At 36.5% G+C, this 12,693-nt stretch overlaps 1 protein-coding gene across 6 annotated transcripts in view; it reads left to right on the top strand.

Annotated features, from left to right (window-relative positions):
• Positions 1 to 12,693, top strand: part of DENND4A (DENN domain containing 4A) — a 61,341-nt gene that overhangs the window by 44,102 nt on the left and 4,546 nt on the right. For 5 of the 6 annotated variants that reach the window (XM_074917269.1, XM_074917268.1, XM_074917266.1 and 2 more), the window contains 13 exons: positions 1,369 to 1,488; positions 2,999 to 3,139; positions 4,093 to 5,186; positions 6,079 to 6,289; positions 7,397 to 7,491; positions 8,515 to 8,690; positions 8,792 to 8,938; positions 9,391 to 9,601; positions 9,844 to 10,098; positions 10,609 to 10,726; positions 10,880 to 10,906; positions 11,415 to 11,577; positions 12,528 to 12,592. In XM_074917269.1, coding sequence (XP_074773370.1) covers positions 1,369 to 1,488; positions 2,999 to 3,139; positions 4,093 to 5,186; positions 6,079 to 6,289; positions 7,397 to 7,491; positions 8,515 to 8,690; positions 8,792 to 8,938; positions 9,391 to 9,601; positions 9,844 to 10,098; positions 10,609 to 10,726; positions 10,880 to 10,906; positions 11,415 to 11,577; positions 12,528 to 12,592 — 2,823 coding nt within the window. The remainder of the gene's footprint in view (positions 1 to 1,368; positions 1,489 to 2,998; positions 3,140 to 4,092; positions 5,187 to 6,078; positions 6,290 to 7,396; positions 7,492 to 8,514; positions 8,691 to 8,791; positions 8,939 to 9,390; positions 9,602 to 9,843; positions 10,099 to 10,608; positions 10,727 to 10,879; positions 10,907 to 11,414; positions 11,578 to 12,527; positions 12,593 to 12,693) is intronic. The other variant, XM_074917270.1, reaches the window with a different exon arrangement.

Genomic DNA, 12,693 nt, shown 5'->3' with positions numbered 1-12,693 from the left:
TGATTCCAAATATACAAAAATAAGTCTTTGCCCTGACAAACAGAATAGGTATGATGGCCTTATGGCTAAAGTGTTTCTTCTAGACTCAGGAGACTACAGTCCTACTTCTGGCTCTGCCACTAGCCTTCTAGATGACCTTGAACAAATTTATTTTATCTCTGCCTGTTCTTCATGAAGCTGACCTTCCTGATTAATGATTTTTTTGAAACCCGTCTGTGCAAAGCACTATGTAAGAGCTTAACAGTGTTGGTCTCAACTCAGACCATGTAAACTAATGAAGTGTAATTAGTCCTTTACGAAGTAACTATCATTTATATAATTAATGGGATTTACTTCTGACATCATCTGATTTTTTTCGATATTTCTTTGCATGAAAGCACATAGCTAGAATGCATGCTGACACTTCAGGCAATCCAAAAACTTCTTCATAAATTCCAGAATATGTTGTTATCTTTACAATAGCAACAAGGTCTTTAACCTCTTTGTAGAATCTTTAGGGAAGAGGGAAAGAAGCTGTCTTTCAGCTGTGTTATACCCTCTTGATCCTGGACAGGTGCTTACTGTTGCCTCCTAGACTGCAGGAGAGTTAAACCCCCTAAAGATGCTGTGGGGCTGCTGGAGACTCTGGGTTGGTCTGGACAAAGGATGCAGAATGCATGTGACTTGAAGTGCTCACTTAACATTTATAATGAACAGAAACTTACTCTGCTTTGTTAATTTGATTTATCTTGGTGCTAATGCTTTGTAACAACCCAGAGGAGGACCATATTAGTGTTAAGTTCTTGAAATCACTCAATCAGACTATATTAGTTACACTTGGGTCAGTGTTTCGTCTTAAGACTGGCCAGATATTGGCTTGAACAGTTGCAGGGGTGGTTTTGGGTGGTGTTGGTTATTTTTATTATATTTTGCAAACAAACTCGTGGTTGCTGCTGCATTGTTTCAATTTTTTTTACTTTCTAGAATAAAACCATGGGAATTACATGCATTAAGTCTGAGAAACATATTACACTAAAATGAAACCATGTTTAGATGACTCTTAGAGTTCTTGAAAAGATGAGACAATTTGATCACATAAACCAGGCAACAGAATCAATGACAAACAGTGCTTTAGTACAGTATTTAAAAAGAAATGTTGCAAATTACCCCTTTAATTTCATCCTGTAGAGCATCGCTTCAATGTTTATACTGTAAAAGTAAGCCAATCATTTTTCTCACTTTTTTTGTGGTAAAATGTTCACTGTTAATTGGAATGTACTTGATAAGAGGCCTTTGAATTGCTGTGGATATTCAATTTATTCTGTCTAACAATGTCACACTATTAAATACCATAATTGTCTTTCTACTGTCATTGTCCTGTTATGATAGGGGGAGTTTCAGACTTTGGCAATAACACATCATTCAAAGAAGAAGCCAAGCAAGGAAAAACTTGTCTTCAAGATATACAAGAACAAAAAGAGGACAAGAGAGAGAGTGACTCCAGTTCTTGTATGTATCTTGTGAATACAGATATCTAGTTCATTGTGGATAAATAGGGATTTCAGCAAAAGCTAAGTGGGACAGCTGATTTTTTTACAGTGAATGTATGTGATAATGGTTCATGCCTTAAATTCTTTTCTCTAAATGTAATTTTCTGGATGTCTAATGGTTTAACTTTCAAAAGTACAGTTCTTTTTTCCCTTCTCTGTTTCAAATAAGTGATAATGGTAATATAAAGGCTTAATGATAATTACAGCTTAATGTTTTTGTCTTTTAAAAAAATTAAATTGCTTTATAGGCGTAATCTACAAGAAAGCCTTTTCTACCAGTCTGTTTTCTTTATAAATCCCATAAGGAGAAAATAGCTGAATTTTTGCAGGTCTGCGAGAGGTCTCAATTACTCAGCTCCCTGGAATTCTCAAAATTTTTTAGGTTTTACATCTGCTGTTCATGATTCTCTTAACTGCAGTTGAGCAGCATAGACTTAATGCAAGCATAGAGCAGATCAGATTGTGTAGTAAAAATGTTTAAGTACTACAGATTCCCATATACATTCATTGAAAATAGTCTTCATAATAAATGTTCTCCTCATAATATCATTATTCAAATTTTTCAGTGTGCCTTTCCCCAATATTTGAGTTAACTGTCCCCTTAGAAATCATATAAAAGTGTGAGGAAAATATGGAACCAGAAAAGTTACTTCACTGTTTTCTTTTCACCACAGTCTTCCTTCTAGCATAAGTATTTTTTTCTTCCTTTTGCTTGAAAATTTGTGTGAATGTTACCCACAGTCATAAGAACATACCTGTAAGATGGCAGGCAGGCTGTTTAGGTTTAATGAAACTTTTGAGAACACAGAAAATGTGAATTCTGCTGAAAGCTTGTATTATTTTTAGCCATAATTAAGGCAAGTTTGTGGCTCCCTGTAATAATATTCTGTGCTGAAAATGACTTGCACTTTTGATTACAACTTGAGAATATTATGTTGCTTGCATTCCTTTAGAGAAGTAATTGTCTATTTTGAGTAGCCACCTGACAACAGAATTTGTCTTTCATATCAAAGACATGAATATAAATACTACAACACTTGCTTCATTTCTCTTGTGTAGTCATGGTCATGAGGGTAACGAGATCTATACGAAGACAGGCTTATTGGCCCTGAGCTCTTGCAAAGGCAGGAGAAAATACTCCTACACCTATCTTTTGCAAGTGAAAAAAGGCAGTCTTAGTCTCCACAACCAGCACAAGTTTTGGTATGCAAGTACTGGTTACTTGGACTTCATGTACAGAAACTTATGGAACTTCTAGTTATAAAAGTAATGCTGGGAATTAAATATCCATAGTTCACTTGTTCCAGCTTGAAAGCCTCTGCCCAAGCAGATATCAGCCTGTGCATCATGGGATACGTACAACATGCTGTCACTTAATTCTGTGTAAAGCATCTAATAGGTAATGGAAACTTGAGACCTAAATTAAATTGCTTTTGATTCTAAAGAACTCTGTCCTCTTCTATTTACAGTGTCCGAAGTGGAGAGTGCAAAAGGGAGTGGTGATTGCCTACCTAAACTAAATTATCAGAACTCAAGTAATGAAAAAGCTGCGTCTAGCATAGTGCGGCTCAATGGTACTGTTGATAGTACCGTAGCAGAAGCTAGCACGGGTGAGTGGATGAGAAAATAGATTTTGATTCCTGTGTAGTTTTGTGTGTGTGTGTGTGTATGTGTGTATGTATGTATGTATATATATATATATATATATACACACACACCCCATTTCTAACAAGAGCTCTAAGTAGTGTGCCTGAGTTCTGTCGTCCATAAAACTTCCAGTATTTTATTGGTGTAATGCCCGTGGCTGATGAAATTTGTGGGAGCGAGTTTAGGTTAGAGTCTCCATATGCTGTGTTAGGGAGATGCATCTGAATATTATGCATTTCCAGATTTTTTTCTTGTTTGTTTTGCTGTAGTTAACATCTGCTTAAAAAAATCCCAGGTCTTGTTTTTTTCTTATAACCTCTAGCAACTAATAAAATCTTTCAGGATAGACAAGAGCCTTCTATGCAGTACAATTAAAAGAAACTTTCAGGCATTTTCACAAGTCTTTAATAATGTCAAATCTGGTTATTATATTACTGTCAGCTGTGCCTGAAATACTGTAATAACATACTTTTAAGTCTGCATCTTGAGCTCTGGCAAATTGAGAGATTTCTCTGGCAATAACTCTTTTTGTTGGCTCCATTTCTAGTTCATCAGGTTAGAAAGTGTTGCGCTTTTTTTCCCTTTCCTAGATACCTTTGCTGTCCCTAGCTTTCATACCTCTTAATAATGGAGTATGTCTCCAAAAGAGGAATCTAAATACATCTGAGACTTTTCTTGATGGTGTCTCTCAAAGTACTTGGGTCGTATGATTTGACTCCCTTTTAAATGTTTTATTGTCTGACCCTTCTTAAAAATTAGGATCGTGGGCAACACAACTTTTCCACCACTAGCATAGTGAACTCATCTCTGTGTTGTAAACTGTTTGAAAGATGAGACAAATTCCTGTTATGCAATAATTTTGTTTAGTTTTCTTGCATAGCAACAAATAAAGCACCTTATTTCATCTGTTTTTCAGAGAGTTCTGTAGGATTGCTGTTTACATCATCTTTTGAGGATGCCAGTGAAGCAGAAGTTATAAAAAGTAAATCCCTAAGAAAAAGACATAAAAGCGCAGTAGAACCTGACTTAAGGGAGATACCATGGGAAAGCAGGAACCGTAACCTGAGTGGAGATGGCTTAGTGGGACTCATGATAAATAGAATAAATCCGGAAGCAAACCCTGGAGAAATTGTTGAAAAACTAGGAGCTGATGCCAAAATCCTATCTAGTGCATTACAGAAAAGCATAAGGCCAAAAACTCTTAATATCAGAACTTCCTCTTTAGGATCTAAGAGAGAAAGCCTGGAGAAAGAATCTAGTGATGAAGATGCAGCTTTTGATTGCAGTTTTACAGATAAAACGGAGTCTCCTGTTATCTTTGATCTAGAAGACTTGGATGCAGAACCTGAAACATCTACAGCAGTGAAATCCTCCAGTGAAAAATCTAGAAAGCTGCAAAGAAAGAGCAGCTTTCCAGTAAAGACAGTTGAAAAGACAGATGTTGAAACTGGATTTGATCCACTGTCTCTGCTGGTTGCTGAGACAGAACAACAGAAAGAAGATGAGGAGGAGGATGATGATAGAAGTGTTTCTACTCCATCTGCAAGACGAGATTTAGCTGAAGAAATAGTCATGTACATGAACAATATGAGCAGCCCTTTGTCAAGTCGTGCCCCGAGTATTGAGTTGCAAAAACCCTATGACGACAGAAATGCTAATAAAAAGAGCCCAACAGTAATCCAACCTTGTAGGAGGTCCAGCCTTCCCCCAAACTCCCCAAGGCCATCCAATCTTACCAAATCCAAGAGTTATCATGCAAAAAATGAAGAAAGGCCAAGAGACAGGCTTTGGTCCTCCCCAGCTTACTCCCCAAACAGTCCAGCAAAGGAACAGTCCCAGGATGCAGCTAGTGCATTAACACTTGTGTCTTCACCATCATTCAACTTGGATACGCTGTTAACACCTAAGTTTGATGTTATAAAAAGCAGCATGTTTTCTGCTGGAAAAGGAGTTGCAGAGAAAGCTAGCAAATGGTACTCAAAATTTACAATGTATGCTGCATCCTCAAAGGTAAATTTTCATAATTCCTTTTGTTCCACCTCCCCCCCCAGAAAACCTAAATTGCTATAAATTAAGGGAAAAAATGTGTAAAGGTTAATTGCTGACTCCTATATGATGAATCCCTATTTGAATGACATGCTCATGGTAGACTGTGTGCATTACTCATTTTTGAATTGCCAGGATCCTAGTTTTATTGTCCTCAATAAAAATAAAATTTTGGTCTAGTATGGGTTTGGAGTATATTTAATAGGAAAACATAAGTATAGTATAGTGTGTTGACAGGGCAGAGAAGACTGCTCTGCCTTTCCTTATTTACCTAAAGAAAAAATACTTAATAATGTTTTTAAGTCTTTACTGCTTTTATGAAAAAAATCTTGTATTGATTACCAAAATAATTTAAGCCTATTTTTGGACTGAGGTCATTTGGTTAGAACATTCTTTGCTGCTACCAACTCAAACCAAAACTCATTTTGTTCCCAGTCCTTGGGAATGAAGATAGATGCTGTTTGCTGTTGCTGTATTGCCCTAATGTGCTTAAAACCAACCAGAGACTAGTTAACTAAAGTGTTAAAGATGCCTTGCCTACCCTAATATATTCCTATGGCTGTTGATAACTTTCATAGCAATGGTGGGAAAAAGTTATAGGATTAAAATGCTTAAGTTTTCATTTAGATATTTGTATTAGAAGAATCTTTAAAAAAGAATTCTCTTGTAGCTATTTAATCCTGAGCGAAACTTGCCTTGTTTCACATCAGTTCTGAACATGGATCTGAGCTGAAGGGTTTCCAAGGAGGGGAAGTTCACACCTTGAATTTACTGAGAAAAGGCAGCTACCTTCTATTTTCAGAAATATTTTTGCTTTCCTTTCATTTTCTCAGTGGAATTTGTTTTCTTCTCTCAGGATCAAAATTCAGACCGAGCCAGTGTTTCATCTCTTGGAGCTCTGGACTCAGAGTCTACTTCTCTAACTGATGAAGATGTCTGCAATGATTTTGAAAGTGCTTCTCCTCAGGAGACTGCCGCATCAGAAATTAAGGGCATTGGCCTCAGCAGGACAAGCCTAGAAAGCTCAGCTTCCCATGATGGGTCATCAAAACAATTTGACCAGTGTGGTAAGAGACTGCTTTTGCACTGCATTCACTGATCTGAACAAAAATATTCCCGTTTTAGAAGTTGTTCTTTCATAATTCTCAGTTTGGGATCATTCTAGTCATTAGACCTTTTCGTGGAAAAAGTTAATTTTTCTTTTCCTACCTCGAACCTATTACTCGCATAGATATGCCCATACCTATGGACATTTTTATTGTAGAACCTTGTTTTGGGTCTTCTTTCTTGTGGAATAACTTACACAGTAACATCCTGATCCTGAGTAAGTTTCTGGGTGCTACAGCTATGCAAATAGGAGACCCTTTGGGTCCTTCAGTATTCATGTAATTATCTTATGTACAGTTCCAGAAAACATCTATAAAACCTTTCAAGTGGTAACTTTAATAATCAGATTTTCTTTAAGTAGTAAAAATCCTTTTTTGGAAAATTATTATCATTTTCTATAAGCCTAATGTTGAGATTGATTATCAGATTTTTTTGGTGTTTTTTTCTTCTTTTCCCCTAATCTGCACTGGATAATTGGTAGCGACTGTTGTATCAATTTCTGTACTTCTGTCACTACGGAGTACAGTGTGTTAAGCAGAATCAGGATGAAAGGAAGATCTGTCTACTTAAGGCCCTCCACTTGGCACCTAGAAGAGCACTCCCAGATTTGGCTCGCCAGTTGGTGGGACGTGGAGGAACTGGAGAGGGGCAGTGGAGGCTGCCGTCACAGCGGGGGGACTGGAGCATCCTGAAGCTGAGGGGAGCCTGGCTCGTTCAGCGTGGGAAAGAGAAGGATCAGCAATATCTGCAGTTACAAGCAGCACCTCTAATCCTTCCCTAGTTTTTGTCCAGACAGAAAGTGTGGATATGAATTACTTAATCTGTAAAATTTGTTTCCAAGCTACCAACTGTTGTACAAGGAGAAAACTGAACATATGGAAATTCTATGTTGGTAGATTTTATTTTTGCCGTTGTTGGTGCTGGGCAGATGGCAGCCTCACACTCCAGCTTCGCATTTCTTTCTGTCTGATTTGTTGCTTCTTCTGCCATGTTGTTTGACCAGAAAAACAGTTTACTAAAAATGCATATTCTGAACAACTAATACTTTGGGTTTCTTCTGTTAATAGGTTCTCTTTCAAAGTTCCCTTTACCTGATAAATCAGAGCTGATATCTTCTTGCAGTACAAGTAGTACCAGTGTGTTTCAGAACTACGCTATGGAGGTACAGGATAATTTCTTGATTTTAACTGATACGTGAAAAGCATATGTCTTTAAATATAAATGCTGTCTGAATCTCTGTTAAAGTTCAAAGCTTAGAACTAATCCTCTGAAAGGTAGATAAATATTTCTGTGACAGAGTAGGTTTAATTTCAAATCCTGCTCTAGAAATGTCTTCATTGAAGGCACATTTTTTGCTCCTTAAAGCTGCAGTTCTCAAGAGTTTGAGAATTGGATGCCACTGAATTCAGGCGTCTAAATCCCTTGTGCAGCTGAATTTGTTTAAAGTGAAAATATAAAGTCTTAAATACACTATACATTTAAAAATACAGGTAAATAGGTAATTAGCCATTTCTTGTTGTAGCTTGTAGTAAGATTATTTTGCTTTTCATTATTATGGTTTTGCTTTTTTTTCTTTTTTTCTTTTTATTGTTGTTTCGGTGGATTTGGATTAATGACTGGTTATTCTCATCTCTTTTTTTCCCCTCATTTCTATTATACTGGCAGTCACTACAGAAGAGTATTTAAATTCTAAGAATAATTCATGTAACTGCATAAATATTCCTCTACTATTGCTTGCAAACATTTCAAATTACATGTTATTGTTAATAAAAATATTGAATAACTAGCTGGTTTTACTCTGGGAAGCCACAAAAGGATCACTTAACCCACTTAACTGAAGTATATTTATTTCACAAGCATAGTTCCAGATCCATCTGCTTACTACAGTAGAACAGAGACCTACATTTAGTAAGTTTTTCAGACAATGCTCATTCCAGTCACTTACCGTATCAGCTGTCTGCTAATGCAGTTTGGATTTAAGATTTAATAGTTGTTCTGAAATACATAAGTTTAACTCCAAATGTTCCAGCCTAAATCCCTGGAACAGATATGTGCCTGAACTTGCATGCAGGTGGTGAGTAGTATTCATCTAAGGGCAAAGATTTTGGCTGATTTAATAGCTTTGTAAAAGAAGAGTGGTTTTGAGAATGTGTTACAGGGGAGTTCTGTTATCTGCTGTATGCAGGTCCTCATCTCAAGCTGTTCACGGTGTCGAACTTGTGACTGTTTGGTTCATGATGAAGAAATCATGGCAGGTTGGACAGCAGATGATTCAAATCTCAATACCACGTGTCCATTCTGTGGCAATTTATTTCTGCCTTTTTTAAGCATAGAAATCAGAGATCTTCGGCGACCTGGACGGTAATAATATTATTAGAATTGTCCTCTGTTTTGAATGCTCATAATTGTGAAGTGTTTATTTGGGTTTTTAGATAATATTAAGCTTTTTGTGTTCCCTGCAGCTATTTTCTGAAGTCCAGCCCTTCTACAGAAAACATGCATTTCCCATCACTTTTTTCAAATCAGAGTGGGAAGTCCTGTAACGCTGCAGCTACTGTTGGCCTTGCTACATCTCTAATGTCTGTTCAAGAGGATATAAATTCAAATAGGTAAACCTGCATTTTCTGCAGAGAAATTACTCAGGTTCTCTGGGGATATGCATGTATTCCTTATTAACAGAAATAAGTTTAATAAGAAACTTTCTGAAGAGGAGAAATTGATTTGAGAGGATCTACTTGCTGCCACTCCCTCACCTCTGAGTTGGCCACATCGTGCCTTTTCAGCATGGTGTTTACCATTTCATCCCCAGTATGAAAATTAACGTAGGCATCTATAATTCTGCAGAGTTTATGAACTCTTTATGGGATGTTTCTGTTCATTAACAGTGCAAGGGGAAATAAAACTTGCACTGTAACATGAGTGTGGTGGCTGACAGGGTAGAACTTGAGGTGTCAGGTTGATTATTTCCAGTTTATTTTTGTCTTGTATACTTGTTTGAGCACTCAGAGTAAAACAAAAAGCTAAGATTCCTTATTTTTTTTCCCCCCACCCCCGACCCTAGCAAATCTAAACAGCATGACAGTATTTGTGCCAGAGGTATCCAGATCCCCTCAGGAAGAAGACAAAATACCTCTGGGACAGAATGTACAAGTCACCCTGTGGCAAGGAGCATCAGTACTTTTGGTCCACTGGAAGAAGATGAGAAGGAAACCCAGAAGATCAGCCATATCATTCCTACTGGTAGCCTGCCTGCTACTTTGCAAGGACCAACAGTGTGTAGTTTTTCTACCTTAAATGTAGTGGGGTTTTTTTAAGTGTGTGATAGATTGATGTAAAGCAGCATTAATTAGAACAGAATTAACTATCTCAAATTACAAGAAGTATTAGGTTTTATTACTTAATATTAGTTGTAACTTTTAGGTGTTGGTGTGTCTCGTAGGGAACAAAAGCATTCATAAGACTTTTTAAAGATAATTGCATTCCAGCTAATAGCATTTTTTCTTTTTTACCACAGGATTCTTTGGGCCTAGAATGGCACTTACCTAGTCCTGATCCTATAACAGTTCCTTATCTCAGTCCTTTAGTGGTATGGAAGGAGCTTGAAAGCTTACTTGAAAATGAAGGGGATCATGCAATAACAGTGGCAGACTTTGTAGATCATCATCCTATTGTGTTCTGGAATTTGGTGTGGTATTTCAGACGCTTGGACCTGCCCAGCAACTTACCAGGATTAATACTTTCTTCTGAGCACTGTAATAAAAACTCCAAGGTATGGAATCAGAGAATATTGACATACAAGAAATGCTTGGTTTTCCATATAGGAAATCATTAGATAATTCAGTAACTCTTAGAAATGTGTTTTACAATATGTTGGGCCCAGTTCTGAATTGGTAAAGAATGTGTCAACTGAAGGAAAATATGTGTAACTCCAGAACTTGGGCTCAGCAGTACTTGTGTAGGGTAGGTGTTTAGCTCTTACTAGTCACGCTGTAATTTGTGAAAAGTTACAAAGAAAAGTTTATAGCTGGTTTTACTGCAGTTTGACTATTTAAGCAGTAGAAGGAGGGGGAAGTTATGATCTTTAGGACTATGGGAAGATATACAAAATACTCATTTGCTATGTCACTGATATCCTGTTGAGATTTAGCTTTCTCTGGTTTAACAGCCGTTTTAAAGTTTTTTACCATGAGGCCTATACATGTGAAGATATATTTTAAATACAGAAGTCCTCTGTCATGACTTTGTAATAAAATAATCTTTCTGTATGCATTCTGTTCAGATTCCACGAAACTGTATGTCAGAGGACAGTAAATATGTTCTTATTCAGATGCTATGGGACAATATGAAACTGCATCAGGATCCAAGGCAGCCTCTGTATATTTTGTGGAATGCTCAGAGTAAGCTTTGTTTCTTGGGTTTTTTTGGTATTTTTTAAAGAACAGTTTTCACTTTATGCAACTGAAGAATGTGTTTTGGAAAAAGATGTCTTTGTGAATATTTCACACAAGATACATAACTGACTTTTGATCATACTACTTTTTGTCTTGCAGGTCAAAATCGCACTCTTTTGTTTGAGAGTGAGTGTTAAGTTTGGTGTTGCTATTCTAGTTTGTGTGACTTCTTTTGGGAGGGAGGGAGGGTGCTTGTATATTGAGCAGTAAACTGCTTGAGCAAGTTTATTTTTCCAGCATATCTGTTTCAAATCACTGACCAGTATCTCCAGTGGCTTTTTCTTCATTGGGAAGGGAGGAATCGGAGGGAATTTTTCAGTGATACACTGAACTCTTACATTGACAGTTCATCCATTCAGCTTTTTTTCTTATTTTTAGAATTTGCTTACTAAGAATTTTGTTGCCAGTGTTGGATCATATGCCTGAAAATAGCTCATGACCCATTACAGCTGTTTTCTCTCATGTGCTTTTTGTTTCCTTATGTTGATATTATTTTAACTTGATGTTTATTCTTCTTTGTTCACTACGTATATGTCAATGTTATAGTTTGTGTAGGCTCCCACATTTTTTAATAACTTTCTACTTATTACACAAAGAATATATTTATTCTTACAGCATTTCTAATGTTTTTCAGCCCAGAAGTACCCGATGGTCCATTTATTGCAAAAAGATGATGACTCTTTTAACCAGGAGCTCTTGAGAAGTATGGTGAAAAGCATTAAGATGAATGATGTGTATGGACCAATGAGTCAAATATTGGAGAGACTGAACAAATGGCCACATATTAAAAGACAGCGGTAAGAATACAAACATGCCTAACTGGAGCAAGGTTGGGCAACAATAAGGCTATTGTAATATGAATTATATTTTCATAGTGTGTTCTTTAAAGAAAAAAGCACTGTTCTTCAGCAGTGTTCTCAAATGTATCAGTCTGTTAAATATTTTTCCTTTTTGTGATAACATTCACAAATTTAGTTTCTTCAATTTTTTTTCTAAAATATTTTCACTTTTTCCTCTCCTTCTCCTCTTTACAGCCACCTCTTTTACTTAACTCTGAGACATCAAGTAGGGAGTGTGTATATTTTGTTATTAAATGTTATTTATATACTAGTGGCTTTTGAAAATAAAAAACCCTATACTTGTTTCTAGGGTGCATGGGTGGATTTTTTTGTTTGTTTTTGAGCTTTAGTAGAGAACAGAAGGGGAGCTAAGAAGAGAGGTTACGTCTTGTATTTAGGAAGGTTTTTTCCATTAGCAGTGGAATTAGTGAAAACTATTTCCCATGAATTTGTATTTCTTGCCTGGATTTACTGATTTCTATCTATAATAAAATATTTAGCATGCTTTTCAACACGTAGAGCATTGACAAGGTGTTCATTTGCTTTTATGCCTGCCTTTTCAAGATAACGTAGAAATGCAGAAAAATAAGCTCCTTGCCTGTTTGACAAATTTGGTGGAATTTGGTTTAGTTCCTTTAAGTGTGTGCTTCACTCTGCATGCACTGGAGGTATGTGCTGGAAGCTGCATCAAAGACCTACCACAAGTGATGACTCTGGGGGGGGAGTCCAGGGCATTCTCCAGAGGTCACAAACTTCAACATTTTGGAGGTGGGAATCAGGAATTATGTTCAAAATTTCACTTTAAAAAAAATCAATTATCTTTAAATGCTTCAATCTATTTTTAATATAGATTGTTTTCTGGTGTGCTATTGCAGTATATAAATTGACATTTCTTTTTACCATTTCAGGAGCCTTTACAGAGAAATACTGTTTCTTTCACTTGTTGCCCTAGGAAGAGATAACATTGATATAGGTAAGATTTATAAATTCTTCAAATAAGCATAGATGATGAATATGCAAACTAGTTTTTCAGCTTCAAAAAAGAAGATTCAAAAAAAAAGAATTCTGTAGATT

Source organism: Athene noctua, chromosome 13 (genome assembly GCF_965140245.1).
Source record: "Athene noctua chromosome 13, bAthNoc1.hap1.1, whole genome shotgun sequence".
NCBI lineage: Eukaryota > Metazoa > Chordata > Aves > Strigiformes > Strigidae > Athene > Athene noctua.
The sequence above is the reverse complement of the archived record's forward strand: the minus strand, read 5'-3'. Positions and strand labels throughout refer to the sequence as shown.